We start from the raw sequence: 15,424 nt of genomic DNA on the forward strand, positions 1-15,424 counted from the left end.
GGGATCCCCCTGTCACTCCAGAAATACAAATGGGTTCTGCCCCTTTATAGTTTGATGGCATCAGGGTACACTGTGCACCGGTGTCTACTAGAGCCTTATACTCCTGTGGCTCTGATGTGCCAGGCCATCGAATCCACACAGTCCAGTAAACCCGGTTGTCCCTTTCCTCCACCTGGCTGGAGGCAGGGCCCCTCCAGTTCTGGTCATAGTATCCGCTTCTCACTTCTTGCAAACGTGAGTCAAGAATTTCTTCATTGCAATTACAATCCAAAGTAAGATCAGCCCTTCTACTCTGTCTGGGGAACTGTTCACTGGAAACTGGACCGTCGTGAGACAGGTTTTTCCTGAAAACTGGAGCAGCATTTTTCCTGGGAGAACCCCCTTGTGTGATTGTTTTTCCTTGCAACTCACGTACACGTGCCTCTAGGATGAAGGTAGGTTTTCCATCCCACTGCCTCATGTCCTCTCCGTGGTCACGCAGGTAAAACCACAGGGTGCCCCGTGGTGTGTACTTTCTATATCCTCTCTCTTGAGGAGAAAAACGCTGACTCCTAATGGCTGAGATACTGGTCCGTACAGGTGGAGAATAGGACATATCCTCTTTGAGTTGCTGGACCTCCCGGGACAGTTTCTCCACAGCCAAGACAAGGGAGGAGGAGATAGTTTCTTCAAAATCCCGAAGTCTGCTAACCACCTCATCCACCGTTGGTGCTTCTTCCTCTTTCCAGCACAGTACTGCCAACGAACTGGCATACGATGCTGGTGCGCTCCGTACCAACTTCCGCCACATGGGTCGCGTGCACTGGACGTCATCTGGATCTTTGGGTGTTTGGGCGTCGTCCAGGTCACTATAAACCACCTCCAGCACCCCTAGTTCTCTTAGGTACTGGATACGTCTCTCCATAGTGGTCCATTTGCCTAGGCGATATATAACATCTTCCTTGAAGGGATACCTTTCCTTCACGCCTGACAGCAGTCGCCTCCAGAGGCTGAGGGCCTGTGTCCCTTTTCCGATTGCTTTGTCAATACCCGCTTCCCTAGCAAGGGATCCCAGCTGTTTGGCCTCCTTCCCCTCTAATTCCAGGCTACTGGCCCCATTATCCCAGCATCGGAGCAGCCAGGTAACAATATGCTCGCCTGGATGACGGCCGAAATCTTTCCGCATATCTCGCAACTCATTCAGGGATAAGGATCGGGTGGTTTCCGTCTCATTTATGAGTTCTTCCTCTTCCTCCTCCCCTCCTCGTGATGGCCCTGCTTTTCCATCATCCTTTTCTACACGACCTAACTTCCGCTTCAAAGATTTCTTCTTCTGTACAGGGGCGACGGATACCAGCGACGGTTGGTCCTCTGGTTCAGCTGTAGTACCCGTCGCAAGGGTTTGGGTAGCTGCAGTGCCTGTCATGGGGTAATTGTAGTGACTGTTGCCGGGGTTTGAGTGGCTGCAGTGCTTGTCGCACTGGTTGGAGTAACTGCAGTGACTGTTGGCGGAGTTTGAGTAGCTGCAGTGCCTGTTGCGGGGGTTGGAGTAACTGTAGTGACTGTTGCCGGGGTCTGAGTAGCCATAGTGGTTGTCGTGGGGGTTGAAGTAGCCACAGTGCTTGTCGCAGGGGTTTGAGTAGCCACAGTGGTTGTCGCGCGGGTTGAAGTAGCTACAGTGCCTGTCGTGGGGGTTTGAGTAGTCACTGTATCTGTTGCCGGGGTTGATCTCTGGACAGTATTCCTGAATAGTTGTTTAACTCTAAACAAGGCCTGAACCACATTCAGAAGACATAGCAATATGAACATGCTTGTTTGAACATCCCAAGGATATTCAAAATTCTCAGGGAATATTGTGGACGTCTTCATGAAGAGGATAGAAGAAAAAGGAGTTTCTGAAGATATGGAGGGGAAGGTGAACAAGTGGGAGAAAGTGTCCCATCCTGTCTCCCCCCTAAATTCATCCTCTGAGGTGAAGACATAAGAAGTGTAATTATTAATAGTTTCCAAAAGATAGCTCCCAAAGAACAGGAATGATGGCAGTGCTGAGTACAGGCTCCTGACCAATAATTTTATCATAACATAAAGCCAGGTCACACAGTATAGCAAAGCAATGACCTTAATCCATTTCCCAGAGATGACCAACCCCACATAAAAACTGATAATCAGCAGTATAGACAGCCAGTAAGGTGCTACATACCAAAACTGCAAGAACAGATCCAAAAACTCTGAGAGCAAATAAATCAACATTGTGAACATCGAGTACTAAACTGATATAATGAATGCTTATAACAAATTTGTTTTAACCCGTTCGGGTCAGATGTGTCGTTATCTCAACCCTTTGAGCCCCACGTTGGGCGCCAAAAAGGACTATTGTGGTTTAACCTGGCAGGCAGCCAAATACCACGCAGCCGCTCACTCACTCCCCCCACCCCCAGCGGGACGGGGAGAGAATCGGAAGGGTAAGAGTGAGAAAAACTCGTGGGTTGAGATAAAGACAGTTTAATAGAACAGGGGAAAAAAAGGGAAAATAATAACGATAATGATAAAATATACAAAATGAGTGATGCACAATGCAATTGCTCACCACCCGCGCTGACCGATAACCAAGTAGCGATCGGTACTTCCTGGATCACGCCTACCCTTCATATACTGAGCATGACGTCACATGGTATGGAATACCCCATTGGCCAGCTGGGCTGGCTGTCCTGATTATGTTCCCTCCCATCTCGTGTACCTAGCTCAGTCAGTAGGCACGGGAGCTGTCCTTGGACTAGGAGGGCACTTAGCAACAACTGAAAACATCAGTGTGTTATCAACATTCTCCTCATACTAAATCCAGAACACAGCACTAGGAAGAAATTTAACCCTATCCCAGCCGAAACCAGGACACCCGAGAAAATTTTGACTGGAAAAATCAAGATCTTCACATTAAGAGGTTAACCTTACTCTAACATAAAACACAGGCTCTTGGTGAAATAGTTTTTTTGAGGAGAAGCATTAAAGATTTTACAATTAGGAATATTGCCACTTTAATAATCCATACACATTCTAAGAATTCATCACCCTATCAGAAAATGCAAGCAATAAGCAGAGTTCTGATGGAACCATGCTGCCATCTTACAGCTTCAGCTGCACACAGAATATTAATTCTGCTTGTACTGCTTAATATGACCAGTTAATAAATAATTCATTCATTGTGAAAGAACATGCAAATTGCACTCCCCTTCTGTGCTTTCGGAGTTTGTAATTCTGCTTCTGTGCAAAAAATATTAAATTTCAATAGTCAGACTTGCTTCTTAACTTCCTTGGTGCTAAGTCACACCAGAAAGCCCAAACAAAAATATCTGCTGAACTCCATTTATAATAGCATGTTAGTGCAAACAGAGTTGATAATCCATACTGCTTATTTTACTGGCATAAAGTTGGTTTTATCCAACTAGATTACCCAACCGGGAAACTCAGTCATCTGTCTGGACTAGCTGGAGCACACCGTTCTGCCTCTACAGGCACTGCGGGGGCCATGCTCACGGGTGCTGGCAGGGAATCCCACAGTGTGTACTTTGGCTCTCCCCTTTTTGAAGGGTTCAACATTTTTCTACCTAATATATTAGAAAGCTCTTTTGTAAGGAAGCTTTCCTTATAAACATGTCTTCTATGGTATTCTTGAATCCAAGTTAGGATATTATGGTCTGAATGCCATAGACAACTGAATGGTAAAAAAACCTGGAAGGATGGGTAGGCTCAAAGGGTAGCAGCTAATGGGACATGGTCTACCTAGGGGCCCGTTACAAGCAGAATACCATAGGGATGTATATTGTTCAACATCTTTATCGCTGAATTGGAGCAGGTAAGTCAAGTTTGCAGATAATAGCAAATTGGGAGAAGCAGTGGATATACTCAAGTGCAGGACCACCTAGGGAGGAACCTAGACAGTCCTGAGGAATGGGCCAGCAGGAACCTTGTGAAACTGAACAAGGACAAATGTCAAGTCCTGCACCTGGGAAGGTAAAGCCTAAAGAGCAGCTCTGCTGAGAAGGACCTCGGGGTCGTGTTAGACAGCAAGCTGAACATGAGCCTGCAGTGTTCTCGGGCAACTAAGAAGGCCAAGAGCATCCTAAACTGTACTAACATAAGCATGGCCAGTAGACAGAACAAAGTGCTTGTCCTCACTTTACTCAACACTCATTAGATAGCATCTTGAATACTGTGTCTAGTTTTGGGCCCCACAGTACACAAAAGCTGTTGATCAACTGGAAAGAGTTGAGTAAAGGGCCACCAAGATGGTCATGGGGTGGAGCACACGCTCTGTGAGGAGAGGTTGAGGGACATTGAGCTTGTTCAGCCTGTACAAGTGATGGCTTGGGGGGGACCTACTAGCCAGGTGCCATTAGTAGCAGGAGATCAACGAGAAGACAGAGCCAGGCTCTTCACAATGGTGCATGCTGGCAGATCAAGAGGCAATGGACATAAATTGAAACAAGAGATACTTCAACTGGATAGAAAGAAACACTCTTTCACCGTTAGGGCAGTCAAGTAGAGGAATAGGTTACCCAAGAGGTTGTGCAGTTCCTGTCCTTGGGTGTTTTCAAGATCCTACTTGATAAACACCCAAGCAACCTAGTCTGATGTCACAGCTGACGCTGCTATGAGCAGGAGGTTGGACGAGAGACCTATTGAGGTCCCTTCCAATCTGAATTATTCTAGGATTCTATGAAAAACTAAAAAATTTTAGAAACCCTACATAATTAAGAGACTAAGTAGCAATTTTAAATAAAATTAATTTTAAATAAAGTGTCTTTTAATTAAGCTTATTTATTGCTGAGATCTCAATTCTAACGTAGGAAATAGAGAAATCTGAATGCCAAGAGCAATATCTCAACATTCTCAGACCCCAATCCTGCAAATCAGGATCCTTTTGAATGTATGTGGTTGCACAAAACTGTTTTTACAAGTGGAGGGATACATAATATAGCCTGGGTAAACATTTAAAAACTTTTTTAAATGTCTGCAGTCCCGATCCTGCAAATATATAGACTTGTAATTTTAGGCATGAAGGTACAAAACACAGAATAGAGCAACACAGAGATAAATAGACTGATGTGCACTGACTTGTGCCTTTGATAAAGTATTCAAAAAATGTGATTTTCTAAATGTTCCATTTGAAAACATCATAAACCATATTTTAGGCAGGAAACAGCTTAGCTCTGTTAAGCTTGGGAAGCAAGAATTCATTTCACAGAGGAATTTACAGAAGATTTCTACATTTGTAGCTAATAAATTTCAGTTAAAGATGGGGATCTACTGAGTTAGTTTGATGGCAGCTCAGCCAAACCTCATACGAAAGAAGTAAAAAAAAGAATCCAAATTCACTCATTAATGAGGGAAAAAAAACCAAAATAATGTTTTCAATGCTAGGATTTAACTTCTTATCCAGGACTTCTTATTCTTGGAGTCTAATGGACTATTTTGGAGGGGGATCCTTGAAAATTAAAGAAATTTGGTATGATAAAGAAAGAAGAAATCTTCTGTATTACTGAAAATTATTAAGCAGATTTAATGCTTGAACAAATCTTTGCCCTTTTCCTTTAGCTGACTACAAAGATGCTTATCGTAAGACTCAAATATTTTGCGTTTCTGGAAACAGAAAGGCAAAAAATTCTGCAAAAGAAGTTCTGTAGCACACTGAATCTCCTCCCAAATCTAAAAAATCAGTATTTCCAGGATTTCCACTGAACCAAGGTATTTTCTGTTCTCTTTCATGTGCCTTTTTGTCTGCTCTACTGAAATACGCCTCCTGCTCAGTGTTCTCATTTTCCCCTATGACTGAAACCAATCTGTTCAAAAGAAATCCACTGACGATTATCTTTATTAGTTTGTTTAAAAATCAGACTTCAGGGATCTTATTTTTTTAAAACTGTGTGTTTTAAGTTTACAGTAAATTCAGCTATTTCTTCATGTATCTTACTGTTTGCTATTTCCTTTTACATCCTCCTTATCTATCAGAAACCAAACCCTCCTCGAAACCTTCATTTGTATGCCTGGCTTCTGCCTATTCCACATAGAGCCTGGAAGCCTTTCGCAAGGTATGGAATACTTTCAGCTCCCTCTGAAATCAAAGGCGGCTCAAGGCAATCAGCACCTCGCATTCACCATTTCAGTGAATCAAACTCAACGTTCCTGATGACTGTAATGACACTGCAGCTAATGCAGGCTGTCTGCAATTTATGAACAGTCTGAGCATCAGCGCCACCATTCATCACTTCGGTAACATTTGCAGTGTCATAGCTACAAAAGCCTGAAAACGTTATTTAAGTCTTCATAACGTTTTAAAGAGACAGAATTCTCAGGGGATAACAATTTAGTCCTTAAATTTGAAGTAATAGGAAAAGATGACGATAGCATTTGGAATGCAAAACACTTTTAAAAGCAAGTTTCATGGCCTGACTATTATCCACTAATGTCTACAAAGAACAAAACAATATTGATGAAAGAGGATTCATTCTTTGGTGTTGGAATCATCTAACAGGTATAAACTTAGAAATGTATACCCATGCCTCTATTTTTTTATCACAAATCTTAGCATTTCTTAAATTCACGTTTTAATTCAAAGTTCTCATTAAACACATTAAACATTAAACAACATATTAAATATAAGCATTATGCCCTTATAGTTACAAAGGATTTAAATCAGAGTGAATAGGTGGGGTTTTAAAGAGAGTTAAAAATTATGTAAAAGAATTGGGGGGTGAGGGAATTAAAACTCAAGTTACCTTGTGAAAAAAGTACTGGGTGGATTTTAAATCCCCCTCCATTCTTCAGCCTTTGAGGAAGCTGTTCAAAATGGTAACTATCAAGGTAGAAGTAAACCTTCAGGGTTTGCCGACTTCCTTCTGCTTGGTATGTGATTGGTACATCTACAAATACAGTCAGTGTTAATGTTTCATTAAAAGAAATGACACATCCTTTTCCACAAGCTGTTGCACCCAAAATTCACATGGTTAGATAAAAATCACTGCAGACACAAAACTAACACGTGCAGTATTTTACATTATACTCGGTGTTGCTGTGGTCACTTTTGGCCTATCCATTATCAGGAAGTAGATGACAGTGACTGTCATCTTTGTCAGCCCATCAATGACAGCAAAAATACTAAGCAAATAATGTAGTTGGCAACAACCTACTTGTATTCCTTGTAAACCTGAAGAAACATCTACATACAGTACATAGTTTGAAATCACTGGAAGGATACCTTTAGCCATATTTTACACGCCTTCCTCAGGTGCACGATGTATAAGGTCACTGTGATATATAGAGTCAGATTTTCCTGAGATTTGTGTGGGATAGAACACAAGTAAACATACAGTAGCTACCAGAATATTCATTGAATTATTATTAAAAATCAGGACTCAACTGAGAAAACAAATGTAATATGGTAGAATATATAAAAGTGTAAGAGCACATTTCATTAGACTTCGACAAGCTAAATGTCATAATACATCAATTGGTGTAGAGTTCAGGGCAACTGGCAGTATCATTTTGCAGCTACAGTGATTCCCCAACATACGTTGTGTGTATTATGCCAGATGATTAACACGTAACGACCGCTAGCAAAAGTTGACAAAAATTTTCCATTTAGCTAAATCTTTCAGAGGAAGTCAGTTTTATTCAATTTAAGCTTTGTATGTATTTCCTGTTTAAGTATCATTTCCATACATAAGTCTCCAAGCTGAAAGCAGTAACAATAAAATTTAGTGATTTGCATTAATAATAATATTATTATGTAGTTTTTACACTGTGTGCATAAATTATTTTGTACCTAAATGGAAAAAATTCCAAAGGAACATTTTTCACTATTTTTGGTAATAAGAGATCGACTGTTTTTTTTCTTTTATTGATCATGCAGAATCATAAATGGAAAAAACAAATTTGCCAGTTCCTTGTCTTCTGTGGCAGCACTTAAACCAAAAGGAAATACAGAGTTTATTATAATCCTAGAACACACGGACTTTCCATTTATCTCTGTTTTAGCACAGTCAACTCAGTTGGAAGATACAGCAATATGAACAGTTCATGACACAGGCATAGGGTTAACTCCCCGTCAGGAGGCTCTCCTGTAACTCCGGTTCCATGTTGTTACCTGGCTTGGCAGGGCTTCTTTTTAAAACAAACACTCTAAACAGGGTCCTTACTTGAATTATACGGAAATAAATATGGTCTTGTATAGGCTAATTCCTACCAGACTACCAGCCCTGTGCTACTGAATTCTTCGGAGCATGGGCAGCTTTGTGGAGGAGCTTTGTGTCTTCTGGTTTTGGTTACTGCAGAAGTTCTCTCACGTGTGGTCTCAGTCCAGCAAGGGAATTGTTCTAGAAAAGCCTGATGTGAAGCAGACATGCTTTCCTCCCTTCCCAAGGGAGTTATGAGACTTTGGAAAAAATGAGGGCTTTTTGCTCACTAAACAAAGTTCACTGCAGGAAAATCTCTACTGGCTGAAAACATATTAATAAAGGAGTGGCTGAAAATAGCGAAGGGTATAAACAGCAGACTGTGAAGACAGTCCTTTCCTGCGAGTTGGGCGAGTATTGGGAAGAAGGTTCAGGACCCTGATCGTCTGCACCAGCAGGTCTCAGGGGAAGTTTCTTGCACAATTTAAAGCTATCCTAACAGTGTTTGCCGTCTCCTTTCAAGGAATTCTTCCAAGATCTACTTTGTCTTTTAGATGATAAAATGAAATGGTTTTTATGTTTCTCCATCTCATCTCAGTTGCATTTCTCTATTAAGACCTTCAAGCTTACTTTACACATGACTCTTCAATAACAACTAGATCTTCCAGGGACTTTCCTGAGGCAGTCACATACTCCGAATGGACAACTCAGTTAAGCAAACAGTTTTGCCCCCAAGGTTACTGACATTGCCAGATAATGATTCTGCACTGTCACTGATGTTAGCTGTATTTCAGGAAATCTAGGAATATTAGGAGAGCTACAGATCTACTAATTCTCCATAATCCCAAACTATATAATATTCCCTGTGGGAGGTAATGTTCTAGGGGAGAAAAATGTTACAAATACAGAAAATGTTTCTGAAAAGTAAAGCCCAGATAAGAATTATAATTACTCACTTGCAACTAGTGGTTCTGGCTCTGATTGTCTGAAGTAAAAAGTAACTTTCTCCAAGTCAAACAGCGCAACCAATGTATCTTCTAGCATAGCTTGCTCATCAGCCTAAAAAAGGCAAAAGAAAAAGCGAAATGGTCGTTTCAGCCAGATGTTTTCCCTACCAGAAATAATATGAGAGCAGGACATAAAAGTAACTACAGAATGTTGCACAACATTTCACTGATGCAGTGTATAACCTAATTAACTCCTAGAAAACGTAAATATCTTTCTTTCTATTGCTTCTATTTTTCTTTTATTACTAGTCCAAGATTATTAAAATTAAAGTTATCGTTTCACATAGCAAATGAATAGGTAGTTTATAGCTACCATTACTTCTCATGGCTTTTAATCAAACACTACTGTAATTATTCTTTACGTAAGTTACCAGACTTCAACAGCTTGTCTTGACACCAGGTCTAGCTTGTAAATTAACAGAGGGGAAATGTGAAAAACAAATTCTTCTTTTTAGCAATTTTCTTTAAAAAATGCCATAACTTTAGCATTTCATGTATAAACAACAGATGAGAGTTCATCGTGTCCACTCTAAGCACCAATAATTGAACCAATAGCTCAGAACAAGTATAGCTCAGGGTGATTTGCACCTTCACCTACAAAACTCTAGATGCAAATCAAGTATGCAGATATGCCAATATTCTGATTTGAACTGTGGTTCACTCTGTGTACTCCTGAGCTAAAGAGATAGCTAAAGGGATCCAGACTAATTTACGAAAAAAGCTTCAGGAAGTAAATTACTAACTTCTCAGGACACTTTACTGAACCTTTAAAAAGGAAAAGAGTCATCTACGAGTATGGTTATCTTGAGTTAAATATGCAGAGCAATTATAGCAGAAATCAATAATCACTTAAAGTAATTCTATTCTTTATACAACACTCCCCTAGCACCTTAAGTTAGCAAGAGCCAAATGGAAATCTGAGGCATGGCATTTTTCCTCCTCTAAGAACTGAAACAGTAGGAAGGTAAAGAATTATAAACTAGCTGCCTATAAAATGAGAAAAAACTATAGGTTACTGAATTATAGAAAGGAAAAAAAACACCCCATGATTTTCCCTGATCTATATAGTGAAATAGCATTCCCTCTTGTATTTACGAAAAAGCAAAGCTGCTAAAAATATTTTGTCTCCTGGTTCAATTTATGAAGTTTCTATGGACAGAGCAGTTTTATCAGCAGAACAGTCTGAAAACCATTCAGTGACATGGGAAATCTTTGCACAACTGCTCATTCTTTACTGAACTCTGACCATAATGAGTGTAATTTCCTTCAAATACCCTTGTTTAAAATAACACGGATCATTTGTAAGCAAAATAGTGCTAAGAAGGTATTGAAAAAGTTGCCTTTAAATACTTTTCCCTTGGTTAAGAACAGTTAGACAGAAGAGTCTAAATTTAATTTAATTTTCAATTCGACAATGCATACTGCTGGTATCTGATTACATGAAAATAGCTAAGTAGCATGTATTTTCACTACAAAGGAAATCTCTACAATCTTGAAAGAAAAAACAGAAGTATTCAGTGCTGTAAAGACAACAGTTATTTTGTGATAACATGACAACTAAGCACATGGGAAAACATAAGACAGGCACCAACTGAATTTACTCTTGAACTCCGAGGACTCCAGCACCAGGACATGTTGGTGCTGCATGGTGCTAAAAAGCATCCCTGACTCAAGACATGGGCGCAAGCTCCCCTGACTGTGCTTTCTTCACATACTCCTCACGTGGATAAAGAGCCCTCCTGTTTCTCTCAGGCACTGACTTTATCTGTTTTTAAGCCGCACACCTCATCCTGACATACCCTGTCCCTTGCAAGCCCACATAGGTACCTCAACTACCTGTGAGGTAGTTGCTCACACTAGTTCAAGTCAATGCTCTCCAACAATACCATAGACTAATGCTTTATGATCATGATTTAGAAACACCTTTATTTTTATTGATCTCTTCTGCTCCTAAAGTTTATCAGGTCAACCACTGCTGAGATAGACAAGGCAAGGAAAGATGATCTTTGATACTAGGAACATCGTCTGTTATTTGCGTGGACTTTTACACAGTAGGATGTACCAAATCAGTTATTTTCAGTGAGCAACTCCAGAGGTTGAGAAGACTGCCACAGAGAAGACTGTGGAGACTGCTTCACAGTTCTTCAGGTTAGCAGTCTAGCGTGAGAAGCACCTTCAATAGCTGAAGAAGCACTTTGGATAACTGGGGATTAGAGGACTACAAAGCCATGTCCCTTTTTTAATTGTTTCTCAAGCCATGGCTCTTTGCCAAGCCTTGTGAAGAAACAGCAGACTTCCATTTACCCTGACAGGCTACAAGGATTTGCCCTATGACAGGAGCAAAACAGACTAGCATGTCTAGTCCTTCAACTACTACAGCCCTATTGGTTTTTGGGGTGATAAGATATCCAAATCAGGTATTTTATTTACCTTGCATTGCTGCTTATTGCAAACTGAAGTTCTGGTTATCACCTAATACTACATTCACTCCTAGGGAACAGCTACGATAGCAGTGGGGAGTCAAGGGCAAACTCACTATCTGCTAACTCAAACATAATACTGTCTTTGTGGAAAACATATTTCCCACACTACAAACACTTCCCATATCTGTAATTATCTACATCGCAAATTTTCCAAATAGCAGTTAATTAAGTAACAAGCTCAGCACAAAGGACACAGAAAATTACATTTATAACTAAGACTGTTTAACCGTGCCCCTGGTTCAGGGAACAAACACAGGCTGTGACCAAGCATGCCACATGAGGAGTCTTACCAGATTAGGTGAGAGCAGGGACTGGAAATGAAGGAGAAGACCCGCACTGGCTATCTGTTCCAACCACCTTCTGCTGGCCTCCAGTGTTTCCATTTCATATTCTTTGTTGTTGTCAAACATCTGATTTAAGGCCACCATTAGTTGCTCTGAAAAAGCACAGACTGTGGCCACTAGACTCTGACAGAAGACCATGTCTCGCCTCAGTTGTATCTCGCTATCTGTGATGGGTAAAAGCCAAAAGAGGAAAAGCAAAAATGGAGCAGATTAACAGCAAAGGAACTGGGCTGGAATTTTTTTCTTTGTCTAAAAACCAAGTCATTTTAAGGTAAATTTTAAAGTAAATTACAAGTTTACAGCCTAATGTTATTCTCAGTAAATAGCACTCCATGACCAAAACTGTCATTTTCCACATTAAAAGATTATTTTATAATTCTAAAATTATATAGAAATGTATTTAAAATCTGGATTTAAAATAGTTCTTCATAAACAATGTATGTTTATCTTGTAGATTTTAATGTACATGCCATCAATTCTATGTACTTTTGATGTTACAAGGTTATGGATGTGAGTCAGATCTCTTTGCTGCAATGTGAGAACCAGATGTGGGCACAAAAACCTTTACTTTCCACAGGAAAGCAAGGATAGTCAGAAGTTCTTAATATGACTGCATCATCTGGTCAACTCCACAGCTACCAGCTAGGTAGGGCAGATGAAGACTGCCTGCTGTAAACTGCAGACAAGGCATACAGGAGTGTGCTACCAGAGCACAACCTATCCAAATACTATATACATCTGAATATGAAATCTATAAAATAAGCACACAGTAGCATCGCATATCCATTAAGCAGCAGAGATTTATGGTGTCAGGAAAGTCCAGGACAGGTCCCTAGGTAGAAGTCTATGGAACCATTAGCAGCTGATTTAAATTAGGGACTACCAATTTATTCTGGAGGGCACAGGCATTAGATTAGCTAAAGGTCAAAAGAGTTAGAAAGGGAAACATGTTCTCAATAAAGCACAAAATTGTGGTGATAAATATTCAGTGCTTCCTTCTTCTTTGCTTTCCTGAAGGTCTTCAAGTATTTTTATCATTATGAGCTGTTAGGGAAACATCAATTACAAATGGTACAGGTAGACTTAATCTTTCTCAGAGCAAGAGAAGATTAGGTGATATCAAGGTCTTTCCAAAGCCTAAAATCTTTGTCCTCACTTTTAGATTCCTCTGCCTCTACGAGGCTCAGCTCCTTTTCCACCTTCTCTATGGAGCTGGAAAGACTTTAGATGACTGGATAAGACAGCAGAAATAATTCTGTACTCCCAAAATTAATACTGACTTTAAAAATATGCTTTTCTTGGACTCCAAGTATTTCTCAAAGTAACTCCATTCTGTCTGTTTTCCTTCCGAGATCTTCTTCAATCTTTTCCTCGACTATTGATAATAGTGACCACACTTTTACTATGATTTGATTCCATTTGCCAGCCTCTCAGGACCTCAGGAATGTTTTCCATAAATGGTCTAATCACTGCTGCTTCTGCACTGTGACTCATTGCTTTTTGTTTTGAGTATTAAAATTAATATCTCTCTCTCTCTCCACTCTCTCAAGTTGTGCAGAACCCAGTACAGACATAATTATCATCTTTAAAAACTCCACCCATCTCCAGCTTCAAAAATCCCACTGGCTTCCCCATGGTCAAAAACCTTCCAATGTCACAGCAGTGCTCAGGGATTTGAGCCCAACACACATCTTCTCTTCTCGTTTTGCTCAATTTTATCTCTGTTCGTTTAACAGCAGCTGACTTTCAGTGCCTTCCTCTGTATTACCTGCTTCTAAAGCAGCCCTCTGGTGTCTCCAACACCTCAGTTCCAAATCTCATTTAATACTACTTGAACATCAGATACTGCATAGAAAAGCACTTTGGACTCTTTTTACAAAAAGATTTTTATAGAAAATAAACCATAGAATTTACAAACTTATGAAACAATATAAATAGGGAAAACTGCTCTAAAAAAATCAAATCTGGGGTATTTCCTCAGGTCACTTCTTATTTTAAAACACTTGAGGAATTACTAAAAACTTTTATAATATTTGGAAGAAATCTGACAACAAAGAAATGTTATATTCCCCTTTATAAAACTGCTGATATGTGTCATAACAAAATCATGAAATAATAATGCATTCATAGAGTGCTGCAAAATGGTTAAAATAATCAGCTTTTACAGTCAAATGTGACTGCTTATTTGAACACTTATGCACCTACAAACTGTAGAGAATCTTCTGCCATAAGCATTATTTTCTAAATACTGATCTACTGACATTTATTTTGCAGACACACGTGCCTATTTTGTGTATTTGAAGATGTATGCTGTATAGGGTGATAGTAGAATAATACACAGAATAATCAGACCCCTTCCAAAAAGTAGGGACTTAAAAAAAGGTATTCTCTAAAAAGAGATAAAAGGAAAGGTATGGGTTAGAATAGTAAGGTAAGTCTGGAAATAGATTGGAATGAAGAGAAAAGAAAAAAGATAGGACAAAGGAAAAAGCCCAAAAGAAGAAAGACAGCAGAAGTACTGTGCACAAGCTCAGTGATTTAGTAGTTACTTCATCTGCCAAGATCCAAAGTAAATGGCCAGAGAAGTTATTTTGCATTAAAAAAAAAAAGAATGTGTAAGGTTGGTTAGAAATGTCTTTGGAATTGTTGTTTTCTTCAGGAATCCTCACTGTAAACACAGGGGTAAAGTTGTTGATTATCAGGTTATCCTATCTGAGATTTTCCCCCTTTCTCTAAACACAGCATTCTGTCCAAAAGCAAAAAAAATCTCAAACCATCCACATTCACATCCCCCACCCCTAAAACAAGCAAAATTACCTGTATACTCAAGAAGTGCCAAGAGTATTCGTGCCTTCACCTCTTAAAGAAAAAAGAAAATATATTGAGGTCATGGTTAAAAGTGTTTTCATTGACATAATAATGCATTTGCAGTTTCTCATTTTATACCAGCTTAACTCCAACTTCTTGTGTAGGCAACCCTGATATATACCTACAAAACAGTAATGAGTCTCAACTTCACTTAATTTTACATATGACTTCATAAAATTGGTAATAATCAAAAGCACCAACACTGAGAAAGACACATGAAGAGGCAGCTGCTACCTCAGAGTATGTGTGTACCAGCTGACCAGTGCAAGTCCACATACGAAGAATTCCAGTCATAGAACTTTGAAAAACAAGACCAGTTTTCACTGATTCCCACACTACCCCATTTCTTTCCTTTTTCTTTTCCCTCTCTTGTTCCATACTTAAAAATCTTAAATTATCCTCATTTTAACGTATATCAAAGCATCCAGGAAATATACAACATTATTTTCACTTTATTCTCAGTCTTCAGGATTTTATTTTGCTTCAAACATTGCTTTTCACTTAACAACCTGTGAAGTAAAAAAGTACAGATTAAAAAAAATTCTTAATTTACACTGACAAAAATTTGGTTTTAT

The 15,424-nt window shown here is 39.5% G+C and overlaps 1 protein-coding gene across 1 annotated transcript in view; it reads right to left on the minus strand.

The window, feature by feature from the left end:
• PREX2 (phosphatidylinositol-3,4,5-trisphosphate dependent Rac exchange factor 2) overlaps positions 1 to 15,424 on the minus strand; it is a 194,134-nt gene that overhangs the window by 47,138 nt on the left and 131,572 nt on the right. The window contains exons 31-34 of the mRNA XM_075141682.1: positions 14,799 to 14,840; positions 11,928 to 12,145; positions 9,104 to 9,206; positions 6,753 to 6,896 (exon numbers count right to left, since the gene is read on the minus strand). Coding sequence (XP_074997783.1) covers positions 6,753 to 6,896; positions 9,104 to 9,206; positions 11,928 to 12,145; positions 14,799 to 14,840 — 507 coding nt within the window. The remainder of the gene's footprint in view (positions 1 to 6,752; positions 6,897 to 9,103; positions 9,207 to 11,927; positions 12,146 to 14,798; positions 14,841 to 15,424) is intronic.

The sequence above is a fragment of the Calonectris borealis genome, chromosome 2 (genome assembly GCF_964195595.1).
Source record: "Calonectris borealis chromosome 2, bCalBor7.hap1.2, whole genome shotgun sequence".
Classification (NCBI taxonomy): Eukaryota; Metazoa; Chordata; class Aves; order Procellariiformes; family Procellariidae; genus Calonectris; species Calonectris borealis.